This window comes from Leucopleurus acutus (genome assembly GCF_964270905.1).
Source record: "Leucopleurus acutus genome assembly, chromosome: Y".
Classification (NCBI taxonomy): domain Eukaryota; kingdom Metazoa; phylum Chordata; class Mammalia; order Artiodactyla; family Delphinidae; genus Leucopleurus; species Leucopleurus acutus.
In genome coordinates, this window is record NC_139164.1 from 14,615,967 (window position 1) to 14,635,403 (window position 19,437).

The 19,437-nt window shown below is 48.9% G+C and overlaps 1 protein-coding gene across 1 annotated transcript; it reads right to left on the reverse strand.

Moving 5' to 3' along the window:
• Positions 1-698: 698 nt before the first annotated feature.
• LOC309978857 (testis-specific Y-encoded protein 1-like) lies at positions 699-6,109 on the reverse strand (the record flags this gene model as incomplete). Its single annotated transcript, XM_082865503.1, has 5 exons — positions 699-865; positions 3,627-3,696; positions 3,812-3,957; positions 4,066-4,177; positions 5,507-6,109. The coding sequence occupies 5 exons, from the start codon at positions 6,107-6,109 to the stop codon at positions 699-701; spliced, it is 1,098 nt and encodes a 365-aa protein (XP_082721629.1).
• Positions 6,110-19,437: the final 13,328 nt, after the last annotated feature.

Sequence of the window (19,437 nt, forward strand, 5' to 3'; positions counted from 1 at the left end):
GGGCAGAGACGTGCCAGGAGAGAAGGGCATAGGGACCGGAGGATGTGATCGCTTTAGACAGGCAGCGAGGCGGGATATCTGACAGAGGGGCTCCTGGCCGCAGTCAGAGAAAGAGACACGAGCTCATGCGCGGAAATGGCAGGGCCCCCAACACGGGCAGGGCCGAGCTTAGACGCTGCCTCGCAAGGGACAAGGACACCAAGACCCTGGCCGACTTCAACACAGAAACCGTCTTCACAGAGATGGAGCCTGCGTGCTCCCTCCTGAGTGGATGAGGGAGATCCCCGCTGGACAAGAAGTCATACGTCTCAGGGCCCCGATAACCCGATATGCCAAGGGACGACGCGGTGAGGGACAGCATGGAGGATGTGGGCCCTCCACCTTGAACAACAGCTACAGGGGAAGCCCCGCGTGCCGTGCCCCAGCGGGGCTGACAGGTTTCCACCCTCAAAGTCGAAGCTTTGTTCCCCAGGGTGAATCTCAGTGAGGCGCATCCACTGGGTTGGACCACGAGGCCCCGGCGGTGGGCACCCGGGGCCACAGCGGGCAGTGTAAGCCTTCCTTCCCCACCGGGGGGTGGCCTGACCATTTCTGCCACATCGTGCCTGGGCAGGCGGGCCGCACCTGAACCCAGCCATGGCGCCTTACGCGTGGGTGGCCCAGGTCAAGCTGTGGGAGGACGCTGTCCAACCTTCCCTCTAGCCTTTCATCCTTGCCAGGCCCCTCCCAGCAGCGCTGACCAGGGCAAGAGGGCTCCAGGGACTTGGGCCCGGCTGAGGGTCGGAGGTCCCCCGCTGCCCTGTGTCCCACGTGTAGCCGCAGGGCCACTGCACGTAGTTTCCCTTTGCCTCCACGGTAGGGAACCCTAGGCACCGGAGTGTGGGAGCCACGAGGGAGGCTCCCTTCCAGCTTAAGGATCACGGAGCTGAGGAGGGACAGAGTCCCTGTCTGTCTGTGTGTCTGTCTCTCTGCCTGCGGGGACAGCAGCCGGAGCGGGGCAGGCCTTCCTCTCTAGGCCACGGCTGTGTGCCACCCTAGAAGTGTACACCACGGCCCTCAGGGCTTCAGATCCCCAAGGCTGATGCACGGCAGGGCGCAGCCAGTGCAGCTGGGAGGCGAGGACGAGGATTCCTGAAGCTGCCCTGGTGCTGCAACCCTCCTTGGTCTTGAAACAGCTGCGGGGGCAGTGGGCACCCACATGGTCTCAGGAGTCCAAACAAGCAAAGGAAGGTCAGCGTGGCCGGTACCACAGGGACAGAGGTGCTCCCCTTGGAACCAAAGTGCAGGCAACGGGGAGGGAGCGCGGGGGACCGCGCTCCACTCTCCCAAGCCCAGCTGCCGCAGAGTCGGTCCCGGACCTCGTGCATTGGGCCAGAGGTGTGCCTGGAAAGCAGCTGTCCGCTCAGGAAGGAGCACTCCCGGTGCCCGCCATCCCTTCCCCTCACCTGCCCCGGGCCACCCCCCATGCCCCACCCCAAAACGGATCCCTGGGCCTCCCGGCCCGAGGTCTGTCTGCTCCAGGGCTTTCTCTTTCACGAGGCCTGGCGCACAGTAAGCTGAGAGGAGCCTGCCACGTAGCGGGGTCCAGGCCTGCCGAAGGGATGTGCGGATGGAGGCTCCCAGAGGACGAGAACTGCTCACCGGACAGTTTCTTGAGGAGAAGCGTGCTCCTCTTGGGCATTAGTTCCGCTAAGCGTCCCGCCCCCTCCGCTCCCTAGGGCAGGCTCGGATAGAGGATTTTAGCCTCTGCGTAGCAGACTGAGTAACAGTTACGTGCTGCCCCTCGGATCGCCAGGGCGGGAAGCAAGGCAGGTGGCACACCTGTGGTTTGGGAAGGCAGGTGGGTGCCCTTCAGCCGCTTCCCCTCAGCCCTCAGCCCTCACCTTTGCCCCTCTGCCTGTTGCATGCAGGGATGAGAGCCCAGGAAAAGGAAGGGATTCACGGGCGGCCTTTCGCTCACGAGGGAACGGGGCTTCTCTCTGGCAGTTCCTCTCTTCCCCAGTCAGCAGAGCCGGGAAGCCAGCAAGCCGTCTGCTGCGCCCGCAGGCATTGCTCTCTGTCACCGTCCCAGGGTCCCTGCATGCAAACAGCCCGGCCGCCTTCCTTGTCTGCTCGCTCACTCGCCCGCACGCACACACTCACCCACGCCGCCACCGGGGCACACAGCGACATGTCACACCGGCGTCTGCCTCACGCGTCCTTGGAACGCTGCCCCGCGGGGCGGGCTGCTAGTGCCCGCAAGGATCCCACGCTCCCACCCTGTGTGCTCAACGGTCAGCCTGAGCTTAAGGAGTCACCTGCCTCGCGTCGTGCCAGTGTGCGCCAGACGTCCTGGACAGAGGCTGCTGGCTCAGGCACGGGCCCTAGGCGGCACCAGGCCATTAGGCCCCTGCAGGCCAGGGCCCTTCCCTGTCTCCTTGCCCTGCCTGCGGAGCAAGTCTCCAGTTCAGCAGGCTCTCTTTCTTTGCCTCCTCCTCCTTCCAGTCCCTGCCCTGTGAGGAAGGCCCTGGGCCTCTCCGGAATCCCACATCGTCCTGCCCTCCCCACGTCCTCCACTTCCCCAGGCCCGCCATCTCGCCCACAGACAGGGAGGTCCGCAGGCACGGGCTAAGAAGCCCCACACCACTTGATTCACTCGTGAATACTCCACGAACCCCCGTACCTATACACACACACCAAGACAGGAGCACTTGTGAGCGTGTTTATGTCTCTCTGGGCGTCATTCCCGGCACGTGGGGCCCCGCTCTCTGGAACCTTCATTGGCCATCCTTTCCTCGTTTCTCCCGTGGGCACCCGAACCGCGTAGGTAGACACCTCCACCCGTCTCCCACATCTGTAGACGCCTCCTGACTCTGGTGCTCTTTGGCCAACCTCTGAGGCTCCCCCGGCGCCTTCATCTCTGGGTCTGGAGTGCGCCCGACACACAGACACGTACACACACACAGGAGCACAGGGACGGGAACACAAACGGGGCACAAGGCGTCTCAGCAGGGGACACTGGCTGTGTCCAGCAATATGAGACATGGCGTTGGTGGGCGGTAGGCCCGGCCCTTTTGTGGTCCCTTGCCATTTCCTGCCCCAGGTCCTCAATATTGCCCCCAGCTAGCCTTGTGCCGTTTCCGGGACTGTCTGTGTGGTGGTGCTGGGAGGCTCAGGGATGGACGTGAAAATTCAAAGAAGACTCGGAAAGTCAGCAAAGAGGCGGGAGGAGACTCGGAATGAAGCTCCTCGGCATCTGTAGGCCTTTGCCAGGAGGGAGGGGCCAGAGGGAGGGGCCCAGGTGATCCCCAGCTGAGGGCAGGCTGAAGCCAGGGACTGCTGATTCACACACAGGTGCCTGCTTAAGGAGGTGCTTGCCTCTTTCATAGACACCTGGGGCACTCACCCTGAAAGTTTAGCTGGTTAGAGTCCTGCTACCCCGTGTGCCCTACAGTCCTCCCGGCTCCATTCTCACCCTCTCACCCGCCGCCAAGGCCGGGATGACCTGAAACCCAGCTCCGCCCACAGTGTGCTCTCAGCCTGAGCTTTCCCATTTGGGAAAAGGGAGAGCCCCAGTGTACCCGGACCACACTCATTTCAGCGCCCAGCCCCTGGGCTCCTTAACCACCTGTCCTCGTCTCAGTTACCTGTCCCCGTGGGGCCTTCCTCCCTCGGGTAGTAGCGCAGAGGATTGGGCCACAGGTCCTCGCCGATGATCTGGTAGGGGAAAGGGGCCAGGTCGGGACAGGGCAGGCCAGGCCCACGTCCCTCCCCCCAAGCAGCCGGGGGACTCCAGCGTCACCACCGCTGAGGGGGACCAGAGGCACCCCACCTCAGCAATCTTGTTAGACCCTGGGCAGTTGTGGTCAGACAACCAGTTGAGGAAGTGAAGGCCGGTGGGGTCCTGCCTGTGGCTGGGAGCTCCCCGTTCATAATCCCAGAACCAATAGATGCTAGTGGAACGAGACGCCCTGTACCCTGGAGGAAGACAGGGGAGACAGGAAAGGATCACAGTCACGGTGGCCCAGCATCCACGCCCTTCCCCAGCCTGCCCTCACCCCGCAGCCCCGCGGGAGCCCCTCCTACCAGCGATGCTAAGGTGATACTCCTTAAGGATCACGTCATTCCAGAAGTAGGGGTTGGGTCGAAAGAAAAACTTCAACTTGCAGTGGTGCCTCGGATGGCCCAGTTCCTTCACCTGCCACGCCCAAGAGGAGGAGAAGGGCAGGAGCTCTTCTAGGGGTCCTGAGCTTGCCTGCTTGGCAGCCACGAACCATTTCCCCTTCCCTCTCCTGCTGCTTACACCCAACCTTTAAGGACAACCCCGCCCCCTCCCTACCGGCCACCTGCCTCCACCCACGACGCCCCAGTCTCTCCAGACGGACCTCCAAATTGATCATGTAGCTAAGCAGGTCTTCATCTTGGTCACTGATCACGGCCGAAATCTGGGGGTGGTTCATAATCTGCTTTAGGTCAAGGAGGCTTCACATGCCACACCTCAGGGAAGGAAGAGCTACAAGCCGCAGAGCCAGTCCCCAGACCCGCCAGAGGAAGAGACTGCAGCAGCAGATCTGCCAGATCCGTGAGCGCTAACGCCCATCCGGCCCTCAAAGACATCCTCGGCCCCTGCCCTGCCATCAGACGTGCTCTTGCCTGTGGCTGCCTTGGGGTCCAGTGCACCCACCCGGGGAGGGCCTGTTTCCTGAACGAACCTGATCTCTACCTGACCTGTGTGTGCTGGGTGCCGGCATGTCACTCCTTAAGCAGTCTAGATGTGCTGTCGCTGCCTCATGCCTTCTCTTACGCCGTGTGTGCATGGGCTTGTGGGTGTTTGTGTGAGTGCCTGTGTGTGTGTGTGTGAGTACGTGCGCGTGTGTGTGTGTTCAAAGACGAAGCCTTGGGCCTTTGCCCTGTTTCCTGTCTTCAGAAGGGCCTGCGTGGGTGTGTCTGGAGCTCTGCAGGACTCACAGGGTCCACGGGGAGGTCAGGGGCGTGCCTGCGCCTGTGTGTCTTCCACAGACTCGAGTGTGCTGGTAAAAGGCCTGTGGAGGTAAGGATTCTTGCCGGCCCAAGAGCGTGTCCGGGGTCCTGGTGTCCGGCCAAGGACAGCTGCCCCTTACAACTTCACCCCGTGTGCAGGCAGGACCTTGTGCTTTCGCACTGAGGCAGCTGGAACAACTACACGGGCTCTGACTGACCAGGACGGGTATTGGGACTTCCGCTTGTCTCCTGCCAGTTCCCCGGGATAATGCACACTTCCAGTAACTGCTCTGTGTGAGGGGTGCTCGGGGCTATTCCCAATTGTGACCTTGCCACGGGCTCTTCCCTCCACCCTGGGGAAGTACTGCTGTGCACGCTGCAGGCCAAGACCATTCACCCAAAGTTGTCACTCAGACACCTACAGCTGTGGCCTCCCTCTGTTCCTGCTGCCTCTTTGGAGCCACTCATGCCCTCCTGTACCCACATTCCTCAGTGCTCTTGGCCTGCACCTGCACCCACCGCTCCCCCTCCCCCACCCCACCCTCACCCCCGCCGCTCCTACTCCTGCTCCTCCTTCACCACAGCCAACCCCAAGGGGCCTCTGTAAGGATACGGCTCTGGTCCAGAAGCCAGGGATGCCCTGAATGATGGCGCTTCTGCCATCCAAGTGAGACTCCCGCCGCTGACAAATCCTGCGCTTGAGCCGAGTGTAGGTCCTGCTGGCTTGGGTATTCAGAGTGCTTAGCTCTAACTGCAGGGCCTGCAGCGCCTGCAGCACCTCCAGCGGGGACCCGGTGATCGTGGGTCGAGGCCCTGGCTCGTCCTGCCCCTGCTCCTGGGGCTCCTCCTCCGGCTCTTCCGCCACCACCTGCTTCCGCTCTTCCTGCTCTTCCTGCTGCTGCTCCTCCGCCACCACCTCAACCTCATCCATCATGTCCTCCACAGGCAGCCAAAACACCTCCCCGATCCGCGCCACCTCTCCCTCCAACAGGGCCGGGCATTGCTGCACCACCTCCCCGCTAAAGATGGCGGCCTCCTCGCCCCCACCATCAACTAGTGCCAGCACCACACCTGGGGACCCGCGGGCCCCTGCTTCCTGAGGACCCCCTCCCACACCTCGAATGACCCCGGGTCCCGCCTCACTGCCCATGCGGACCTGGCTCTGAGCTGGGGCAGCGGCGAAGGTGCGGCAGCTGGAAGCTCAGTACGTGGGCCGCACAGCACGCAGGCCTAGCGACTAGAATCACGCTTCGCTGCGGACCGAACCGTTCCCTGGAGCCTCTGCGGTGAAGAGAGCTGAAACGCATGCGCAGGAGCATTGGCCACCAGGCATGCGTGTCCAGGTGGCAGGAAGGAGTTCCAAGCCACGCCCAGGCCGCTCGGCCCCATCACGACCAATCAGGGCGAGGACAGTGGGCGTCACCCTCGGCTGCCTCGCCCCTCGCCCTGTGGAAACAGGCCGGCCTCTGGGATTGCCGGGTCCCCCCAAACACCACTTCCCTCTGCCCGGCTTAGCAGCCCAGGTTCCACAAGGAGCTGGCCTCCAGGGAGGCCTCCGGCCTTGCGTCTGGGGTGCCCGGGTGCCCTGTGATACCTATGTGGCCTATGCCAGTTGGAGCCAGGAGTTCCTGCTCCAAACTCAGAAAATCGGAATCTGGTTTCCCTCGGGACCTTTAACCACTGGGAACTCTCAGAAAATGTACAAGGAAATGCATGGTGGCCGAAGTTGCTGGATACTTTTCTTCCAGGGGACAGAGAGCCCGAAGCTCTGTGGCATGAGAGGGGAGTGTCCGGCAAACCCAGCTCTTTGCTAGACTTGAAATCCTTTGCTCAAGAGCAGAAAAGCCATGCAGTGAAGAGCTCCGTCTGAGTGTCTGTCTGTCTCCCCTCTGTCTTTGTGTGTGTGTGTGTGTGTGTGTGTGTGTGTGTGGTGTGTGCGTGCGCGTTCTTGTTTCTGTATGTATCTGCTCCCTCCCTCTGTGGCCCACTCTCCTGGGATCCCCTCTGGATACTTAAACTCTCCGAGAAATTCTACCTTGCCTGGCACCAAAAGAGCTCTCCTCGTCTGTCATTGGCACCCACGGGTTCTCGGACTTTGTGTGACCACACGTTTGCATAGTGCCTTTCAAACGCTTGAGTGGCAGGCAGTAATTGCCTTTCTGCTAGCCAATATAAGGTGACAAGCGTCCCTCCGGGAACGGACATTGACACATGGCACGAGACGAAGTTGACTCGGCCATCCTGTCTTTTGAGAGACCGAGAGAGGGACGACACGCTTTGGTGGCACTGGAGAACGCCAGAAACTTTATTTGGACACGTGCGCACACACTGAGGTGCTGAGGACTGCACCCAGTCAAGGGCCACCACGCACGCATGCATGCCTTCCACTGCCAACCCGAGGATGTGAATTTTGCCGACCCTAAGGATGCCCTGTGAAAGTGGTTCTGCTCTCGTCCACCTTCCAAATGAGATCACATCCCAGCCCAGCCCTTCGCCCCAGTCTTGTGGGACAGGGGAGCAGGGGTAGAATCCAGCTAAGCCATCACGGCCATACTCCTGAGCCACAAGGCTTGTCAGAACATTAGAGTGATGTCTTAAAGCAGCAAAATCAGTGTGAGGCAGTCGGTTATGCCTCGGTGTGGGTCGGTGTGCCAAACCTTATGAAACAAAGGCCAGGTGTTTCTCAAGGGCCTACACAGGGGTGGGGGAAAGGTTGCTCGTGCACTGGAGAAGGAGATAAAGGTGGCTGTAGCTGAGATGGGAGTGGGGCTGGAGGGGTGGAGGGTGGGTCTTTCCTCTTTGGGCCTGGGCATCGGGCCCTTTATGATTCTCATTTACTTTGCATCTTCCCTGTCCTTCCACAGGTGCTTTCTTCCTCCCTCTAGTCTCAGCCCCTGGTCGAGGGTGCTGGCGTGTGATGCCACTTACACTTTGCTCCACGGGTGGTATCTCTGGGCTGGATTCCCTGGCCTGGGGGCTTCAACTGGCCCACAGTTTACGTACGTTCTATGAGCTCTTTAAGCTTTTCCACGTCCCCGCGTCCATCCCAACGTCCACGCATGCATGACAGTAGTCGTGCCTATTCCTGAGCACGCACGTGCAATACGTGCCCCCCCAGGCCCCCCCCACACACACCACACACGGGCAGGTACCTGAGCAGAACTCTACACGTACGTGTTTCCACGAGAAAGGATTTTGGTCAGCGCCCCTTGTTTACTGTCCCAGTTTTTTTCTGTCCCCGCCTCCCCTCTGTGGATCTAGCCCACGTGCACATTTAGCTCCACGGGTTGTTCTTGGAACGATTGCCTGCCTATGGGACGGTGTGGTTGAAAGTGGGCGCAGTGGGAGCTGAGTCACGTGCACCTGTGTTCTGTTTCCTCCCGGTTGCCTTCGACAGGGTGACCGTGGGGAGCACGCAGGCTCGATTCCATTCCCCGTGCCCCTGTCTGTGGCACCATACAGGAAGACAAGGTGCTGGGGGCCCAGCCGACTTGGGACACGCTTTCCTCTTCCCTCAGCTGTCAGGTTGGTTCGCGTGTCCCCGGGTCGCCTGCTTAGAGAGGTGCTCCAGGGCTCCCTTTGCTCTGTAGGTGTTTGCCCTCAGCTGGTTTCTCTTTCCCCCTCAGGCAGCTGTGGGAGGCCACGGGGAACCAGGTCGTGGCTACGTGTGTGCTACAATGTCCTGAAGGTGGATGCAGCACTTGGGTGAAGAAATTAGTCTCTGAAGGAGAGGCTGAAAAGAGGAAGTGGGCGCCCTTCCCGTCTGCCCTAATGTTTACTGCTAAACATGCACAGAGCCCCCACTAAGTGTGAACACAAAGGATGCCCTTAAACCTGAGACAGTACAGCAATTTGGGGAAAACTGCAGGTTTCCAAAGGAAAGTGGGTAGATAAAATCAATCAGAACTAGGACTGTGAGGTTTAGCTCTGAATCATGGGAAGGAATACTATACATCTGGGGCTCCTTGAAGGGACAGAGTAATTCTTACGGGGGAAACAGCTCATGTAAGGAAGAAGATAAAGAGGGGTAATACACCAAGGGGGGAAGGGAGGGAGAGGGATAAATTGGGAGATTGGGATTGACATATACACACTACTATATAGAAAACAGAGACTAAGGACATACTGTATAGCACAGGGAACTCTACTCAGTGCTCTGTAATGACCTATGTGGGAAAAGAATCTAAAAAAGAGGGGAGACATATGTATATATAACTGATTCACTTTGCTGTGCAGTAGAAACTAACACAACATTGTAAATCAACTCTACTCCTATGAAAAATTAATTTAAAACTAGGTAATACAACGTGAGGCTTATTATGGAGAGCTACAGTTGTAATAGGATCAGTTATACGCATAGCAAAAGTGATGGTGGAGTGGACAGAGATGAAAGATCAGCAAAGAAAGACAGTTAAAACGGTGAGGGTAGAAAGATAAGGAATTCCTGGAAGCTGGGGACCTTGTTCCAGTGTCTTGGGTAGAAGCTGACTAACTCCTGATGTCACCTGCTTGGTGCCATGTTCTTGGGGAACAAGAACTATCTGTCAAGAACTATCTGTCTCATGATGCTATCCACTCCTGGGCAACAAAGACAGAACACCTCCGTTTAAGGCCTCAGTTAGGGTGGAGTTCTACTCAAGGGTAACATTTACACTTTTTCATTTGAGACACAAATCCTGGGCTGGAACCCCTCTGGTTTGGGCAGCACTGTTAGTCAGGACGATAAAGATCAAAAGGCTCTCAACACTTTATCTGCGTCATAGCACCAGAAAACTGAAAACCAAATTAAGACCTAGGTAAGGAAAGAGTTTATTCACAAAGACGATTGAATAGAAGAACACTTTGATTTCAGAATCTTCAAGTATTTCAAAATCAAGTAGAAAAAGTACTTTTTAAGAGGAAAGGATGAGCAAGGCCAGCAGAAACCTAGTGGGACAGAAGCAGAGGGGTGAGCAGGAAGTAAAGTAGGGGTATTTTAATAGAAAATGTTTCCCCTGCCAGCTGATTCTCAGAATAAGCTGTTATGGAATATGTTCTGACCTTAGTATATTAGTGATTCCCCGAAGTTGAGGGGCAGGTCAAAGTTTAGCACACTGTGAGGAGGAGAGAAGGCTGATTACAGTTTGGTCAAGCCAAGTCAGTAGATATGTAATGGACAATTGTAGGCCATCACATTACTAGAAAAAGACCCACAAGGATATTAATAATTTCTAAAAAATCATTAAATATCAAGTATGTTCAAATTTCCATTTTTCTCATAAATGGCAAACTAAAAATGTTTTCAGTTTCACTGAAATAAAATGCAAATAAGGTTTGAACTTTGCAATTGGTTCAAATGTTTTTAATTGTTTTCTAAAACAGTTTCCCCCTTCAATTCTTTATTTTTTTTACAATTTATTGTAAAACCAGATTGATTATCCCATATAGTCTCCTATAGTTTGAATTTTGCTTCTGAATCTATCCATGCAGTCTCATTCAACATGTTCCTCTACCCACAATATTTCCTAAAAACTCAATAGCAAAATGTATTGATTATGCTTTGGCTTCTGTTTTATCGAGAACACTTTAAAATGACCAGTTGTTCCTTTATTATTTTGGACATGCTTTCTGATTATTACTTTTCTGTGTGTTCACTAAATCATTCCATTTATCATGGCTTTATAATTCTCTTTAATATCCAGAGAGGAGGCCCTTTGTTAGAATATTCTCTAAATGATTTCTGAATGTTAATTCTTCTAAATAAACTCTAAAAATCTAATTGAGAATGCAATAGGTGTAATATGTATATACATGTGATATGTAAGTAAATATGTAATATACATACACAGATATATACATATATAAACATAAATACCTTAATACATATATACATATATATATGAGATAACCTTATAATTTTCATTCACATTATTTATATTATTTACATATTATTTAAGGTCATATGGAAGTCATATTAGAACATCCATCTCCAATTGCTCAAGTCATTCTTCCAGTATTTCAAAGAATTTTACTGTTTTCTTCTTCAAAAAAGTCTTGCACATACCTGAGAAAAAAAGTTTTTAATCTGTATAATGAGGATAAGAATAGCAGTCAATAGGACTGTGGCAATAATCAAATGAGATAGTTAAATTCATAAGTAAATGAAGCACTTTCTATAGTAGCCAGCCCAAAATATTTATTAGATATTTTTATTTGACCAGTTAGTCTGCAGTAGTTATTCCCAGAAAGGAAGTGGCCCTGTTTCTAATTCATTACCATTTGTATTGTCATACATTTTGTGCATGCTATCTTTAGAGGTTATATCTGTAAACAGTATTGACACACAACCTTTGTCATCTGAGTAATAGCATTTATTTATATTTATCATCAGTATACTAGCTTTTTTAGCAAAATTTCAGCTATCCCCTAGAATTGACTATAAATTACGTATGGGGTTTCAACTTCTTGAATAATTATTGGTAAACTGTCTTCTGTTGAATCATTTGTTATCCACCAAAGATTTCTACTAATTATTTTTCATATCTTTTTGTTAATAATTATTCTTCACTCCAATCGTGTGTGTGTTCTGTCATGTCTTCCTATGCTCTTTTAGGCTTATTATTAGTGAAAATATACAATGATTATTTACTTTATACAAAATATGCAAAGGAACATAATTGAAAACAAACAGTTTCGGGGCTTGCCTGGTGGCGCAGTTGTTGAGAGTCCGTCTGTCGATGCAGGGGACACGGGGTCGTGCCCCGGTCTGGGAGGATCCCACATGCCGCGGAGCGGCTGGGCCCGTGAGCCATGGCCGCTGAGCCTGCGCGTCCGGAGCCTGTGCTCCGCAATGGGAGGGGCCGCAAAGGTGACAGGCCGGCGTACAGCAAAAAACCCCCAAAAAAAAGCAGTATCATGAGTTTGACCAGTCTCGAAAATAGGCAGGATTACAAATTAAGCTCAGGCTCTCACTTAATATAAAAGTAATTACAATAGTTCCACACTTTTGCTTTGAACCCTGAATTATGTTTTTAGACGTTGTGCTCAATGTGCTCAGCACATCATTTAACCTCACAATAACCCTATCTGATCATTCTTTATCATCTTGTTTCTGTAGACTGGGTAAATTTAAGAGTTTAGGTAGTTTCCCCAGTTTCATATAACTACTAAATTTTGAAGCTTAGATTACTTTTTGTCTGCCTTCCTTTGTATCATATTGAAGTACCATATGCATTTTATCTTGTAGACATTCATGTTTCTGTTTAAAATTATTTGAGCAGTTCCACTAAAAATAAAGTAAGTAGCATATTTGCATAACAAGCAAAATGCTTCATGATCTGGTCCTCCCCATTTCTCATGTATCAAAAAATCTCTGAACTCTCCCTAGATTATATGGAAATTCACATTATACCCCCAAATTGCCTTTACCTTTTTTTCTTTTTTTTTTTTTGCGGTACGCGGGCCTCTCAGCGTTGTGGCCTCTCCCGTTGCGCAGCACTGGCTCTGGATGCGCAGGCTCAGCGGCCATGGCTCACGGGCCCAGCCACTCTGCAGCATGTGGGATCTTCCCGGATCCGGTCACGAACCCATGCGCCCTGCATCAGCAGGCAGACTCTCAACCACTGCGCCAACAAGAAAGCCCTTCTCCTTTATATTGATTAAAGCAACTGGGAAAAGTATGCAGTAAAAAAGTAGAGAACACATTCCGTCGTCGCAGTTTTCTTCAGTTTCTCCCGCGAGTTGCTCTCGCCAGTTGCTCTCGCGAGAATCTCTCGCCAGTTGCTCTCGCGAGTTTCTCTCTTCGCCTCTCCCCCACCTCTACGTCTTTCATCTTCCCTAACTCCAGTGCGGCTCATCCGTTCGTCCACCCAGCGCTACGTCCTGTTCCTTATCCTCCTTCTATAGGTAGAGCACTTGCTCTTGACCGTTAGTTTCTTTAGCGGTCGTCTGAAGAGACGCGGGAGGAAGACTTCTGAAGAAGAGGACAAAGTAAGGTAAGGAATTCGGCATTTTAGGGAGGAGAGAATAATTTATACCTCAGGAGAAAGAGTTGATACCTGTATCTTCTCCTGTTCCCAGAGAAAGCATGGTAATTCAGATTTTGATTTTTCTCTCAGGCTTTCTCTGTAAGATTTAAGAGCCGAGTAAGTTGTGTTTGTAGACATATGTCTGAATATACACTGTCTCCAGAAGTCTATCAGACATCCTCAAAAAAAACACCACAGAGACTCAGATACTCACAAAATCCCCAGACCCACACCAGGGGGTGCATACTCAGTTCAGGGATCACATACCCTCCTCAGGGGACTACAGACAGCTTCAGATACCCCAGGTAAGCTCAAGAGATCCCAAGCCACAATCAGAGAACACAAATGCACCTGTAGTTACTGCAGATGCAAGTCAGGTGACCCAGAGTCAGTTTGGGGGCCAGTGATCTATGTTAACAGATCCCACACCCACCTTTTGAGACCCCAATTCAGTTAAGGCATGCCCAGGCCACATCACAGGGGTCTTAGACCCTTATATGAAGACCCAGTCCCACCACAGTATACCCATACCCACAACAGGGAACCAAAACCTATTGGGCCCATTAAAAACCGCAGGTAAACCAGATATTCTCAGGATACCCACACTTAGATCGAGGACCTCAAATTTCATGGTAGGTGGCTCCCAGCTCAAATTATGGATCTTCCATCCACATAAAGATGCACGAAAAACTAACACAAAAGATGACAAATCCACATAAGACATTTAGACTCAGCACAGGGACCCAATCAGCTCAGCTCAGTTATCTCCAAACAATACCTGAACGTGTTCACACTCAACACAAGGAAACCTAGGTCCACCCTAGGTGACACAGAGCCTCCTCAGAGGTCCAGACTCAGCTCAGGAGATCTACACATTCCTGAGGGTAAGCAGACTCAGTTCAAGGAACAAGGGACAATACCATAGAAGACTAAGCTCAGGAGATGTCTGAATGTTTTGGTGATGGCATAGACAACAGAGAGGTTTCAGCAAACATGCAGAGAAGGTACTTCCAGCTACAACAGAATGGCCACAGGCAGGAAGCCAGAATCATGTTCAATGCCAGTCAATTATGAAGGAATACTCAGTGGAGTTTTGGAGTTCTCTGGTGATGATGTTGGTAGTTTCGATAAGATTGCCCACAGTCATAGTTATTTACTAAAGGAGAACATGGAAGATGCAGGAGTTTTGGTGACCTTTCTGAATGGCCTACACAGCACAAGCTCCAAGAATAAAGGTTGCTTGTTTGTCTTCTGCTGCAATAGTCAATTTTTTAATTGAACTCTCAATCTCTTACTCTTTTTTTAAGGCTTCTTGAGAACCTCGTGACCAAGAAAGGTCACATGCATGGTTAGGTGGAATTCTGCACCTAAGTTGTAGTTGTCACATGTCTTTGTAGATTCATCAGGTTCCTAGAAAACTTAAATCAGAGGTAAAAATGTAGTTAACGTGAGAAAAGAAGATAATCTAGTTAAAGATTTGATAGGGACTAATTAGCTAGATAACAGATACCAGCTCATCTGGCAGAAAGATACTAATATGCAAAGTAGTCATAAATATGTCTCATTAGGAGTTACCTAGAGTTCATGAAAATGGTTGTCAGATGGGTTTATACTTCAGAGTTCATATGACCCTTTTGATGAAAGTACTGTCCCATCCATTTTGGAAGAGGAAAGTTCCCAAGTTTTTGATGGCAGGACACAGTTCCAAGTAAAGGTTAAATTGTATTTAGGACCTTCTCAAGTATACTGTATTAAAAGAACAAGGTAAGGAATATGTACTTTGACCTCCCGTAATAATAGTGTAAATATTTGTATTGGTGGCAAAGTAGTATAATTTAAAATACCTAGATCTTTGAAACAGCTGTTGGTTATGTTACAGTGGAAATATGCATTGCTTTTTCTAAAACGTATTGAAGTCTACAGAGAAAATCTAAAGTTCCCCCCACTAAGTGTCAACACAAAGGATGCCCTTAAACCTGAGACAGTATAGCAATTTGGGGAAAACTGCAGGTTTCCAAAGGAAAGTGGGTAGATAAAATCAATCACAAGTAGGACTGTGAGGTTTAGCTCTGAATCCTGTGAAGGAATACTACACATCTGGGGCTCCTTGGAGGGACAGAGTAATTCTTATGGGGGAAACAGCTCATGTAAGGAAGAAGATAAAGAGGGGTAATACACCAAGGGGGGAAGGGAGGGAGAGGGATAAATTGGGAGATTGGGATTGACATATACACACTACTATATAGAAAACAGAGACTAAGGACATACTGTATAGCACAGGGAACTCTACTCAGTGCTCTGTAATGACCTATGTGGGAAAAGAATCTAAAAAAGAGGGGAGACGTATGTACATATAAGTGATTCACTTTGCTGTGCAGTAGAAACTAACACAACATTGTAAATCAACTCTACTCCTATGAAAAATTAATTTAAAACTAGGTAATACAACGTGAGGCTTATTATGGAGAGCTACAGTTGTAATAGGATCAGTTATACGCATAGCAAAAGTGATGGTGGAGTGGACAGAGATGAAAGATCAGCAAAGAAAGACAGTTAAAACGGTGAGGGTAGAAAGATAAGGAATTCCTGGAAGCTGGGGACCTTGTTCCAGTGTCTTGGGTAGAAGCTGACTAACTCCTGATGTCACCTGCTTGGTGCCATGTTCTTGGGGAACAAGAACTATCTGTCAAGAACTATCTGTCTCATGGTGCTATCCACTCCTGGGCAATAGAGAGAGAACACCTCCGTTTAAGGCCTCAGTTAGGGTGGAGTTCTACTCAAGGGTAACATTTACACTTTTTCATTTGAGACACAAATCCTGGGCTGGAACCCCTCCGGTTTGGGCAGCACTGTTGGTCAGGAGGATAAAGATCAAAAGGCTCTCAACACTTTATCTGCGTCATAGCACCAGAAAACTGAAAACCAAACTAAGACCTAGGTAAGGAAAGAGTTTATTCACAAAGACGATTGAATAGAAGAACACTTTGATTTCAGAATCTTCAAGTATTTCAAAATCAAGTAGAAAAAGTATTTTTTAAGAGGAAAGGATGAGCAAGGCCAGCAGAAACCTAGTGGGACAGAAGCAGAGGGGTGAGCAGGAGGTAAAATAGGGGTATTTTATTAGAAAATGTTTCCCCTGCCAGCTGATTCTCAGAATAAGCTGTTACAGAATATGTTCTGACCTTAGTATATTAGTGATTCCCCGAAGTTGAGGGGCAGGTCAAAGTTTAGCACACTGTGAGGAGGAGCGAAAGCTGATTACAGTTTGGTCAAGCCAAGTCAGTAGATATGTAATGGACAATTGTAGGCCATCACATTACTAGAAAAAACCCACAAGGATATTAATAATTTCTTAAAAATCATAAAATATGAAGTATGTTCAAATTTCCATTTTTCTCATAAATGGCAAACTAAAAATGTTTTCAGTTTCACTGAAATAAAATGCAAATAAGAGTTGAACTTTGCAATTGGTTCAAATGTTTTTAATTGTTTTCTAAAACAGTTTTCCCCTTCAATTCTTTATTTTTTTTCAATTTATTATAAATCCATATTGATTATCCCATATAGTCTCCTATAGTCTGAATTTTGCTTCTTGAATCTATCCATGCAGAGGCAACATATCCAACATGTTCCTCTACCCACAATATTATCTAAAAATTCGATAGCAAAATGTATTGATTACGCTTTGCCTTCTGTTTTATCAAGAACACTTTAAAATTACCAGTTGTTCCTTTATTATTATGGACATGCTTTCTGATTATTACTTTTTTGTGTGTTCACTAAATCATTCCATTTACCATGGCTTTATAATCCTCTTTAATATCCAGAAAGGAGGCCCTCTGTTAGAATATGCTCTAAATTTCTGAATGGTAATTCTTGTAAATAAACTCTAAAAATCTAATTGAGAATGCAATATGTGTAATATGTATATACAGATTATATATAAGTAAATATGTAATATACACAGATATATACATATATAAATATAAATACCTTAATACATATATACATATATATATATGATAACCTTATAATTTTCATTCACATTATTTATATTATTTACATATTATTTAAGGTCATATGGAAGTCATATTAGAACATCCATCTCCAGTTGCTCAAGTCATTTCAAGTCATTCAAGTATTTCAAAGAATTTTACTGTTTTCTTCTTCAAAAAGTGTTGCACATACCTGAGAAAAAACGTTTTTAATCTGCATAATGAGCAGTCAATAGGACTGTGGCAGTAATCAAATGAGATAGTTAAATTCATAAGTAAATGAAGCACTTCCTATAGTAGCCAGCCCAAAATATTTATTAGATATTTTTATTTGACCAGTTAGTCTGCAGTAGTTATTCCCAGAAAGGAAGTGGCCCTGTTTCTAATTCATTACCATTTGTATTGTCATACATTTTGTGCATGCTATCTTTAGAGGTTATATCTGTAAACAGTATTGACACACAACCTTTGTCATCTGAGTAATAGCATTTATTTATATTTATCATCAGTATACTAGCTTTTTAAGCAAAATTTCAGCTATCTCCTAGAATTGACTATAAATTACGTCTGGGGGTTCTACTTCTTCTTGAATAATTATTGGTAAACTGTCTTCTGTTAAATCATTTGTTATCCACCAAAGATTTCTACTAATTATTTTTCATATCTTTTTGTTAATAATTATTCTTCACTCCAATCGTGTGTGTGTTCTGTCATGTCTTCCTATGCTCTTTTAGGCTTATTATTAGTGCAAGTATACAATGATTATTTACTTTATACAAAATATGCAAAGGAACGTAATTGAAAACAAACAGTTTCGGGGCTTGCCTGGTGGCGCAGTGGTTGAGAGTCCGTCTGTCGATGCAGGGGACAAGGGGTCGTGTCCCAGTCCGGGAGGATCCCACATGCCGCGGAGCAGCTGGGCCCGTGAGCCATGGCAGTTGAGCCTGCGCGTCCGGAGCCTCTGCTTTGCAATGGGAGGGACCGCAAACGTCAGAGGCCGGCGTATAGCAAAAAAAAAAAAAAAAAAAAAACCAAAAACTGTATCATGATTTTGACCAGTCTCTAAGAAAGGCAGGATTACAAGTTAATCTCAGGCTCCCACTTAATATAAAACAATTACAGTATTTCCACACTTTTGTTTTGAACCCTGAATTATGTTTTTAGACGTTGTGCTCAGTGTGCTCAGTACATCATTTAACCTCACAATAACCCTATCTGATCATTCTTCATCATCTTGTTTCTGTAGACTGGGTAAATTTAAGAGTTTAGGTAGTTTTCCCAGTTTCATATAACTACTAAATTTTGAAGCTTAGATTACTTTTTGTCTGCCTTCCTTTGTATCATATTAAAGTACCATATGCATTTTATCTTGTAGACATTCACGTTTCTGTTTAAAATTATTTGAACAGTTCCACTAAAAAATAAAGTAGGTAGCATATTTGCATAGCAAGCAAAATGCTTCATGATCTGGTCCTCCCCATTTCTCATCTATCAAAAAATCCCTAACTCTCCCTACTGATTATATGGAAATTCACATTATTCCCCCAAATTGCCTTTTACTTTTTTTTTTTTTTTTTTTGCGATACGCAGTCCTCTCACCCTTGTGGCCTCCCCTGTTGCGGAGCACAGGCTCCGGACGCGCAGGTTCAGCGGCCATGGCTCACGGGCCCAGCCGCTCTGCAGCATGTGGGAACTTCCCGGACCGGAGCACGTACCCATGTGCCCTGTCTCAGCAGGCGGACTCTCAAACACTGCGCCACCAGGAAAGCCCTTCTCCTTTATATTGATTAAATTAAAGCAACTGGGAAATGTATGCAGTAAAAAAGTAGAGAACACATTGTGTCGTTGCAGTTTTCTTCAGAGTTTCTCCCGCGAGTTGCTCTCGCCAGTTGCTCTCGCGAGTGTCTCTCTTCACCCCTCCCCCAGCTCTACATCTTTCATCTTCCCTAACTCCAGTGCGGCTCATCCGTTCGTCCACCCAGCGCTACGTCCTGTTCCTTATCCTCCTTCTATAAGTAGAGCGCTTGCTCTTGACCGTTAGTTTCTTTAGCGGTCATCTGAAGAGACGCGGGAGGAAGACTTCTGAAGAAGAGGACAAAGTAAGGTAAGGAATTCGGCATTTTAGGGTGGAGAGAATAATTTATACCTCAGGAGAAAGAGTTGATACCTGTATCTTCTCCTGTTCCCAGAGAAAGCATGGTAATTCAGATTTTGATTTTTCTCTCAGGCTTTCTCTGTAAGATTTAAGAGCCGAGTAAGTTGTGTTTGTAGACATATGTCTGAATATACACTGTCTCCAGAAGTCTATCAGTTGTTCTTGAACAGTACGTTTAAGTTTTGTTCTTCCAGATAATCAGTTCCCAAGGCAGCAGTGGAAAGCCAGTGAAGTTCCTGGATTTTGTCCGTGAATTGAGAGGGTGGGGAGAGGGGTGGAGATAGGTTTGAAATGCTGTGGGAGGGAATACTGAGTAGATAAT